Source organism: Primulina eburnea, chromosome 5 (genome assembly GCF_022965805.1).
Source record: "Primulina eburnea isolate SZY01 chromosome 5, ASM2296580v1, whole genome shotgun sequence".
Taxonomy (NCBI): domain Eukaryota; kingdom Viridiplantae; phylum Streptophyta; class Magnoliopsida; order Lamiales; family Gesneriaceae; genus Primulina; species Primulina eburnea.
Genome location: NC_133105.1, coordinates 11,260,194 through 11,270,963, shown reverse-complemented (window position 1 = coordinate 11,270,963; position 10,770 = coordinate 11,260,194). Strand labels below are relative to the sequence as shown.

General features: G+C 34.7%; 1 protein-coding gene and 1 non-coding gene across 2 annotated transcripts; one reads left to right on the top strand and one right to left on the bottom strand.

Moving 5' to 3' along the window:
• Nucleotides 1-2,599: 2,599 nt before the first annotated feature.
• TRNAT-AGU (transfer RNA threonine (anticodon AGU)) lies at nt 2,600-2,673 on the bottom strand. The gene has a single exon. It is a non-coding gene; the product is annotated as a tRNA-Thr (tRNA).
• Nucleotides 2,674-2,731: 58 nt separating this feature from the next.
• Nucleotides 2,732-5,050, top strand: LOC140832997 (uncharacterized protein At4g14342). The gene is made up of 4 exons (XM_073197354.1): nt 2,732-2,806; nt 2,923-3,008; nt 3,084-3,207; nt 4,729-5,050. The coding sequence occupies exons 1-4, from the start codon at nt 2,801-2,803 to the stop codon at nt 4,774-4,776; spliced, it is 264 nt and encodes an 87-aa protein (XP_073053455.1). The 5' UTR covers nt 2,732-2,800; the 3' UTR covers nt 4,777-5,050.
• Nucleotides 5,051-10,770: the final 5,720 nt, after the last annotated feature.

Below are 10,770 nucleotides of genomic sequence, written 5' to 3'. Positions count from 1 at the left end.
ATGCTTGGGATGATATCCTACTTCTTGATGGTCCGCTTCTTTGTCCAGATTTATAAGATCTGGCTTTCTGTCTAGACCATACGGTTCTTGGTTTCCAAGAACTTCTTCCACTTCGTGCATAAGGATGAGTCCTAAAACTTTTCCTTTTATGCTTCTGTGGTTTACTCCCAATAATCGTTGGAAGGTCATTTTCCTTACAACACAAAGGAGTTCTTTTGTTGATACCCCTTAGTCGTTTGTAATTCTTTTGTAATGCTGCCATGTGACACCATTCTGCCAATTTTCCTTTAAGGAAAGAGGCTCTTCTTGCCAACGTATCTGGATTACCAGGTACATATTCCCTTATGAGCATTTCTCTCCAAGGGCTTGGCATTTTTGCGAAGAAAAGCTGCATAGCTATATCTTCTTCGACTCCTGAATTTCATCTATATTTAGTGAATAACATAATGTATTCATCCACCAAACATATGTCATGTAATTCAAGACTATACAGAGCTTGAGTGTATTTTTTCTTCTTCTCTGTATCTTGACTATTGAAATAGTCTACCCCTATAAAATGTGCTTTAAATAGGGTAGCCATTTTTCCCGCGATCTCACTAAGAGATTCACCAGCTAGGACTGACTCCTTCATGTCTAATGAAGTCATGTCCCAAGCAATTTTTACTGATCCCATAAGACTCATTTCCAAAAGTTTAATGAATCCTTCTTTGTTGAGATCGAGGGTTCCTGCTGCAATTCTCATAGCAGATGTCCAATCATCTATGAGATCTTCCCTGTTTTTAAAGTCTAATACATCAAAGTTAAGCATAACCCCGTAAGGATGTATAAGATCTAAAACAGTTTTCCCATAGGGTGTTTGGTGCAAAGGAATTTATGTTCTCCTTGCCCTTGTCCCTGCTGGGTGTGATCCTCCACCAGTATGGAAATCAGATTGTGCTTCTCTCATGTTTACATTCTGAGATCCCACACTTTCCCTGGGTGGTTCCTGAGAAGATGACCAGGTTATAGCAGGTGGTGTTTCACCTACTGCAGTGTTCATCTTTAGATCTACAACTTTGAGATTTGCGAAAGATTCCGCAAGCTCTTGTAGATCCTCTAAACCAATCCTTTCTAAAGTTGTCATCAGATGAATTTCTTTTCTGAGACAGACTTGATTAGATTGATCATCTTTTCTTCTTCAGTCAAAGGTTTTGATACCACTCTGGCCTTCCCTTGTTGATGTAACAAAGGTTCAGTACCAAAAGATGGTAGTAACCAACCTCCTGAAGTTCTTCTACTGGAACTTGGTTGTTGTTCCAGTTTCTGAATTCTTGTTTGAATATCCTTTAATAATCCCAGAATTTCTTCTTGGGTTTCAAGGACTTTCTCAACTCGTTGTGGTACAAAATATAGCATATTGCCATAATTTTGTACTGTCTTCTGAATTTCCCTAAGATCTGAAGAGAGCTTAGAGGAATCTGGAACTATCTCCAGAAACTTATTATTTTGAATCATAAGTTTACCTGAGATTTTACCTGAGGGTGCAGTAGCTTCCCTTTCTGTTTATGATATCTAACAATAGTTAGATGTACTTGTTTATATTCCAAAATATTGGAATATTCCTTGTAAATTATTTTCCTTGAACCGAAGTTCGAATTCATAATTTCTTCAAAAATCTCCTTCTCATACAATTAGTTACTAGTAATAATAAATTTTGTGTTTGAAATAAATCAACCTTTAGCTCTGATACCATTTCCGGAAGCGCGAGATCAATTAAAATCAAATAGGGAAGGAGGGTATTTTTGGCATTTTAAAATAATTTTTCTCTCTCCAAGTACTAAATCCCAACTTTATTTTGAAAGTGTACTGATACACAATTTACTCTTAATAATAAATATTAATTATAGATATACCTGAGATTTATTATAATAATAAAAAAATAAAAATATTATATATTTCTTTTTTAGGTTTCTATTAAATTTGCATTTACAAAATTTTAACATAAAAATTATGTATACCGCTTCTGAAATATATGGCTCTTACAAATATCCTTCAAATATGATTTTCAAAAAATTAGTTCAATTTAGTTTTATTTTTATTATATTTAAGTAAAAGATTAACAAAAAATTAAAATAAAAGCAAACAATAAATTAAAAATTCAAATTATAAATATTTTAATTTGGTTTGATCGATTTTAGGTTTATAATACATCGATTAAAATATAATATTTTGAGTTTTAACATTCACAACCAAAATAAAAATGTATATTTTGGTCTAAATTTATTTTATATTCATTTTTTTTCTTAAATTAATTTTTAAATATCCATACTCTTTAATATTATGAATATGAATATTATGAATATGACAAGAAGTGAGAATTGTAATATACATAAAAACTATTAGAAAGTATAAGGCGATGTATGCAATTTTTGAAGTTAGTTGGATTTTTTTAAGTCATGATCAAAAGGATATATATAATAAAAGTATCTTTTTATGAGACGATTTTACATATATTTATTTGTGAGAACGATCAATTTTACCTATATACAAGAGTTTTTGTAATATAATTAATCCTTAATAAAAAAAATTGTTCACAATTTAAATAGTTAAAAATAATATTTGCTCTCGTTGAGAGTCGAACTCAAGACCTCCCGCTTACTAAACGGGTGCTCTAACCAACTGAGCTACGAGAGCCATTGAATTTCTAATTCTTATTATTATTTATATATTATAAACAATTTATTGAGTTATATTCGCGATTTGCACCCTACCTTCTTTTGACTCTTCCGTCGATCTCCTCCGTTCTGATTTCTGTGTAATCATGCAGGTAAAATCGAAATCCCTTCAAACCCTAAACCCTATTTTTTTCTACTTTTCAAAGATTAGTGATCTGAAACAGGCTTGCTGTTGAACTATTTTTTCCTCTCCTTTCTTTTGATGTAGGCTAGTGACAGATTCAATATCAACTCGCAGCTCGAGCATTTACAGGCCAAATATGTCGGTACTGGACATGCCGATTTGACTCGATTGTAAGGAGAAAAACTAAGTTTCTGTTGAAGTATTTTGTTCATTTTCTTTTTTAAGAAACATTTACTACTTTACAGTGAATGGGCTGTGAATATTCATCGAGATACTTACGCTTCGTATGTTGGTCACTATCCGATAATGGCTTACTTCGCCGTAGCTGAAAATGAGTCCATTGGGAGAGAGCGCTACAATTTTATGCAGGTGCCCTTTTACTCAAATTTTGTCATCGTAGTTAATCTTATTTCCTGTATTTCTGCCCTTTTGTAATTTGTAATCATGTTGATTGTTTTTCTTGCTTTGAAAATATATCTGGGTTTTGGTCTACTTGCTTAGTCCTCAAGATGTGATATTGAGTGATTTAAACTCGGTAAACCTTTTGGGCTTGTCTTTGATTCTGTCCTCAAGACGATTACCGATAACTCGTGTATTTAGGAGGCTGTAGGATTTCTGTGTTTTATAGGACATTGCACGATCTTTATTTGGATGGTTTGGGCGGCTATATGTGTATTTGACTTAGTGCGCTGGCTTTTGTTGATGTATGAAAATGATAGGGGCATGTCCTTGTGGGAAAATTGCGAACTTTTCACCGTTAATTGTTGTTTATATTGTCTTCATGTACTGTGATATTTATGTTTTCCAACAATGAAGTACTTATGATGGATATCTAGGCTATCTTCATGAGGTTTTGGTGACTTTTTTCTGTTTTGTGAGGGCAATCTTTAGGTTTGCTAGCTCTATTGAAGAGTGAGTTACAGTCTGGAAACAAGGATTTAATATATGATATATTAGTCGAGTTGAAACAATGGTGGAATTGAAGCTATGTTGTCAACATACTTCTGTTGATGCCAAATTTATGTGAAACAAGTTTATCTATTTCAACAAAGTCACGAGTCACGTAATCCACTTTCATGTTTAGTCAGCTTGTTAATTTGCATTTCTTGGATCTTGTAACATATAAATTTTAGAAATAGAAGTGAAAAAATCGAAGATGCTATAGGTTTTGCTTTTTCGAGGCATTGCTGCTTTGATTTCCTCAGTCCCTCTTTGATTATGGGTCAGTTTTGATAGACTATAGAGAAGCTGGCTTTTAAAAAAAAATTCACAACGCTCGGTGTTTTTTAAGTGATTTTTTTTTCCTTTTTTTGAAAAAAGCCAGAGGTGTAAGTACATGATTGATTGGAACTACTGTTGGAATATGCTTGTCTTAAGGAAAAGCTAAAGCAAAAGTTAGAAGCCACATTTTCCGATTTATGGAAGTGTTTTTTTAGCATTTTAATAGATTTCTAAAAAAATGTGGGTTTTTTTTAAATAAAGCTTTGTTGATGATATTGTTTGTCTTATCCAAATGCAATGATATGTGCATGCTGAATATCATGAGGAAATGGCATGTATTGTTCTTTTAAACTTGCATGCATTTGTCATACGATTACACTTTTGAAATTTTTACATATTATTAACTGTGTGGATCTCTACATGACATAGCTCCTGTTGCAGCAACACAACTTTGAATAGCTATCTTCCCCCATCTGTAGCATAGATCGTGTCGTTTTCATTATCTGGAAATGACTGATATTTTATCGTCTTCCTTGTTTTATACCACAAGATGTTGTGCATGACAAACCCAATATCTCAGTCTAGAAAACGAAATGTTTCACAACTGGTCTAATTGGTCAGATTAATGGTTGCCTTAACTCTTGAGATTTTGTTTTTATCCGTATACAGAAAATGCTTTTGCCATGTGGTCTGCCTCCCGAGAGAGAAGATGAATGAAGGAATCATACTTCGGAGATCATGGCTGTTGGAAGTTGAAGTTTGAACTTTTTGGATCTTTCGAAATTGATTTCCACCTACTGAAAAAAGCTTAATCTTTATCAGAGTTATCCATCGCTCTGCTAAATTAACTCGAATAATTATTGTTTTGACGCTTTTGTCCAAATTCTCGTTTATTATGTTGTGTTTCTTTAAACTAAATTTTCGAATGGTTAAACAAGATAGCATGTCATTTGTATCCTTAAAAGTGCTATAGTTAAGTATGTTTGTGTTCGATCTGGTGGTACCTATGATTAGGGGTGTGTGCCCATGAGCCGAGTCGAGTTCGAGTAGCTCAACTCGAATTTGATCGTGTATGCAATTTTAAGTTTGAGTTCGACTCGTGAAAATATCAAGTGGCTCGACTCGAATTTGATCGTGTATTCAATTTTAAGTTCGAGCTCGATTCGTGAAAATATCAAGTTATTCGAGTTTGTGCTCGAAAAACTGGAAAGTTTTTGTAGCATAATTTTGAGGTTTAAATTTTTTATTCACATGGACAAAAAACCCTTAAATTATATATATTTTTAAAAAATTAATATATATCTATTCTAATTACTTGCTAGTTATTCGATCAGAAAGAATTAAAACTCGAACTCGATTTGAGTATATATTCAAGCTATTCGAACTCAAGTTTGATCAAATTAAATTCGAATCGAATTTTTATCAAGTCGTTCAAGATCTACTAACGAGTGATTAGATTCACTTACTGTAATGCCCGAGAATTTAATTATGGTAATCTGATATGATTTACTGATTATGAATTGATGTAATTATAGCCGGGCCAGTTCGAGATAAGATTTGAGCCAGTATATGAAATTATACAATTTGGGCCGAAGGTATAGCGCCCGGGCGAAAATGTTTGTCCGCCCGAGCGCCATTGAGTGTTGGTAGAAAGCCGAGAGTCCTTCGCTCGGGCGGAACTTTTTGTTCGCCCAAGCGCGCATGAATAATGGATGAGGGCCGAGAGTTCTTCGCCCTAGCGAGCAACTTTTGACCGCCCGAGCGACAGGAGATATTCAGCCGAGGATCTCGACCGAAACTGACTCGCCCTAGCGGTAGGTTTTGACCGCCCTAGCGAGCGACGTGTAAAATGAAGACTAAGCCACTTGCTTTTATGCATGTCACGGACGTATATATATATATATATATATACACATGCAAATTCTTCAGAATGCTTAGAAGAAAATCGTGAAATGGGGGAAAGGCTTTGTTCTGGAGTTTGGAAATTAAGTACGAGAAATCCGTCCGTCTGATTTTGAATCCGACTTCAGTACTGTGTTCCTATCAACACAGGCTACAACTGGACGTAAGTTTTGTTACGTTTAGACATGTTTTGAAATTATGCTATGGTCAGAATTGAATAGGATTCATATATGATGTTCTTGTCATGTTAGACATCATAGAATCGAAGTCAATTGAGAAACAGACTGTTTATGGAATTGTTATGATTTTCAGAGTCGATTTGACTGAGATTCGATATCAGATTTGTGTCATCGTTGAGATTATAAATTGTATTAATACCGATTATGACTCGTGGTATTATATCTATGGTGTTCTGAATGACGGGGTATTCAGATTGTATTGTTATGCCGTCGAAACATCAGTTGATTAGATTGATCAGATTCAATAATGATTTCGATTGTAACGTGATATCGTCGATATGAATTAGATTGTACCTTGCTCAGATATAGATCAGATTATATACTGATTTGAGTATTGATCAGAACAGGATTTGATTCGAGTTATATACTGATGTTGTATTTATATGATTGTCATTGCCAGACTGGGTATGGACAGATCAGAATACGAGACTTCGTCTTCGTCAGACCGGGAAGACAAAGGTATAAATAAATGTTGATTCGGGATTGCACAACTCGAGTTAGGTTTGACTTGAGTTTCCCCAAATCACATACTTTATTTTATTGCATTGATATTGCAGATTATCAGATTGATATGTGCATGTATTGACTTAGAACAGAGTCAGAGTCCGAGTCTAGGGCAGATAGCCTAGCTAGGGCAGAACCGCCGAGTCTTTCTCAGAACCGATAAGACTCTAGACTTACGGTGTATCGACGCGCTTAAATGTAGATCGACGTTTAATGTAGACACTCGATACAGCATACCGGAGTCTAAATTAGATCGGGATCCCTAGATTAGAATGAGAGATGAGTCAAGTCTTAGATAGTGAGACTAGAGTTTGATTTACAGATCCGTAGTGATTATGTTTCGTAGATTACGATTCATGTTTTATTTACAGACTTGTACTGATACATGTTGTTGATTATGCTACATGTGATAAGATATAATTCATGCTTTTATATATGTTTTATATGCTTGCATGATTACATTGTTTATACTGGGATATTTATATCTCACCGGAGTTATCCGGCTGTTGTCTTGTTTTGTATGTGTGCATGACAACAGGTGGGGCAAAGATCAGGGTCCAGAAGAAGATGAGAGATCAAGATTAGAGTGGTGATTCCGGACTTGGATGTAGATAGGTTTCATTACTAGAAATTTAGTAGTTGAACCTTAGATTAATTGAAAGATTGTTGTATCTTATTGTACTTTTATACAGATATGTATATTATGTAGATACCATTACCTTCCGCATTTTAAAAGAAAAATTTTTAGACCCTGGTTATCTTAACTGATAATTAAACCCCCAAGGATGATTAAGAAGATGATTAGCGTCCGGGTCCCCACAACAGGTGGTATCAGAGCTGATAGTTCCTTTAGACTTAGATTATCAGAACAATAGATCCTTTAGATTGAGATAATCAGAGTTGATAGATTCTTCAGACTGAGACAGCAGAGAATGAGCGGGGTAGATTGAATTTTTTGTCCTTGCATGTGATTGCTAGCATGAGATTTATTTCAATGTTGACTACATTGTGTGTGCTAGCATGATTTATTGCTTTCCCTATTACATGTTGCTTGTTATCTGAGTTGTTTGCAGCATGTAATTACTAAGCCTGGATCAGAACCGAGTCTGAATCAGAGGTATATGATCAGAGGAGGGCTGAGACAGATTATACAGACTGTATATTGATTTTTTTTGACATTCAGATATACCGCCTCGAAGAATTTCAGAAAAGGGCAGTACTTCGTCTGAACAGAGAGATGTATCAGAAACTCAGTTAGAAGAAAAGATGAAAGAATTTGAGTTTTTACAGCCACCGGTTCTGAATGGTACCGAGACATCTGAAGATTGTCAGAACTGGTTTGATGATATAGAAATCTTGTTCGATTTACTTGACTGTACAGATGAACAGAGGGTTCAAATGGTGCCTTATTAGTTACGAGAAGCCGCCAGGAGTTGGTGGATTACCAGTAGAAGAATGTGGGCACAGAGAGGTACAGTGATGTCGTGGGAAATATTCAAAACTGAATTCTATCGAAGATTTTTCTCAGCTTCGTATCGAAAGGACAAGAAATTAGAGTTTGAGAATTTGAGCCAAGGGCCGCTGAATATTGACCAATATATTGCTAAATTCTCTACTCTACTGCATTTTGCTCCTCATTTAGCTGGAAATGATGAAGCTATAGTAAATCAGTTCATCAGAGGGTTGAACTCAGAGGTAGTTGCATTTATGAATTTGCAGCGACCTTACCATTTTGCTGACATCCTGAGTAGAGCGAAGAGAGCTGAGGCGAGTCTGATTAGACAATTGACAAGGTTGTGTGTGAAGCCACTTCAGACACAGCAATCCCCTCTTCGATATGATCACGGCAGTACGAGTGGGAAGCAAGATGTGCTGAAAGCTCGAAAGAAGCCATTCAAGAAGCTAGGAAGCGATTCATCTAGCTCTAGTGTTTCTGGTCCAAGTTATACTGGAGTGTATTGCAGAAGTTGCGGAGGAAGACATTCCACTGAACAATGCTAGGGAGTAACTGGTAGATGCAATATTTGTGGATAGCCGGGACACTTTGCTAAAGTTTGTCCCCAGAAGCGTTCCCGAAGATCGTAGGGAACAGAGTTCACTTGAAACCACAGATTCAGAATTCACAACAGGTACTAGTCTTTATGATTCTATTGCATATGTATTGATATATACTAATGCATTTGTTAAGAATATCTTTGACTGAGTTGCATGGAGATATGCTGTATCTGTTGGGTTTGTATGTACTGTAGTATTGATGTCCTTGCTTGTTGAGGAAATGTTAATATCAGAGATTTCTGTATAGATTGTATACTACAGTAAGATGAGAATGGAATAGAAATAGATTATGATGTACTTGTGTTTTCTGATTTGAACGCATTATTGATATATATATGCTGAACAAGTACAGAACTATGATAGATTCCAGTTAGGAAAGTATAAGATTCAGACCAGATATGGCTGAAGAGTAGAGATTTCACAGTAAGGATTCTAGATTTAGAATTCCTTTGATATCTGTGTTGTCTATGACTCGATTAATACAGAAAGGAACAGATGGTATCCTTATGTATTCAGTAGATCTACTGAAATCGAGCCTAACATTGGCAGATTTGCCAGAAATGTACGAATTGGCCGACATTAGCCCAGATAAGATTTCAGATTTGTGGATTATATCAGAAAGATAGAGTTCAGAATTGAATTGAGATCAGACATTGATTGTATGTTAAATGTACAGAATGATACAGAATGAATTGAAAGATCAGTAGAAGAATATCGACCAGGAGTTACATCTGATTTAGTGTTTCTGTTTGGCATGTTTCAGTATATTCAAAGATGTTCTGTTGATTTCATGCTTATTATATCTATGAGATTTTGATATAATTGCAGCATTTGATTGATTGAATAGAATATTTGAAGATTTTATTGAATATTCTGAGAATTGTGATAATTGTATACAGAAATTGTTCAGATAAGAATCTTGCTTGAAACAGATTGTATTCAGAATATGTGTTATCTGAAGTTAGTATACAGATTGATTTTGATACAGTTGAGATTTCGATCAGTGATTGATCAGATACCGATATCAGAAAGATCGGGAAGTTTAGAAATGTCAGAAATGTATTTTGTCTGATTTGGCAAATTATTCTATTCGACTGTGGTTTTATATCTGCTGAGTATTGTCATTGCTCTAAATCAGTATTTGAGACATCCTATATTGTTTTGAGGAGCATATTTTATTGGCAGATGAGATATAACAGTTGATCAGAATGACATGAAGATGTTTATCAGAAATCCTTGTTTTATGAGTTCATTGAACTCACTAGATCTGTATAGGATATTGATATTTCATCTTTAATTTGATATTACTGTGTTTGAATCTGTATATGCTACAGATTAGTGTAAACTAGAGGGAATATATACAGTTCAATTGAATCAGAGTTGAATTCAAGAGTTACAGTAATTCAAGAATGGGATCAGAATGTTCAGAACTTGTTTGTAATAATCAGAACAGAGTAACAGATATGTGATTCTGTGTTTTGTATGAGATGGATTATCTTGTGATCTCAAAATGTGTCAGAATTGTACAGCAAAGCTTGATATTGATAGTCAGAGCCGAATACCAGGTAGGTATATTTTCTTTTATTTATGTTATTAACTGATTGTTTATGTCAGTAGTTCGGATCTGAAATCACAGATAGGGTCAGAAATGTACCGTAGTGGATTCAGTTTTCATTCTGATGACTGTGAATGTATTATATTCGAACAGATAGTTTTGATATAAACAGATTAGATCAGCTATGACAGAAATTGTACGGAAATGTTGGCAGAAATTATACTGATATGTCTAAATTGCTAACAGAAAAGAAAGAAAGATAGAAATCAGAAGATTTATTACAGAATTGTATAGTTCTAAATAGAAATGAGAATACATTTCTATGGTTTTCGTAATGACAGTACCGTCATTTTTTTTTTACAGATTGTAAGATAATATGATTATGATTGACAGATTGGTCAATCTATATCTATTGGTTTGTACCAGATAACGTGCAAACATGACCAAATGACACAG

Bases quoted from the DNA above. Each gene is read 5' to 3' on its own strand.
- LOC140832997 (XM_073197354.1), top strand. The intron at 3,009-3,083 runs GTAAGGAGAAAA...ACTACTTTACAG, and splicing joins CATGCCGATTTGACTCGATT to TGAATGGGCTGTGAATATTC. The intron at 3,208-4,728 runs GTGCCCTTTTAC...ATCCGTATACAG, and splicing joins AGCGCTACAATTTTATGCAG to AAAATGCTTTTGCCATGTGG.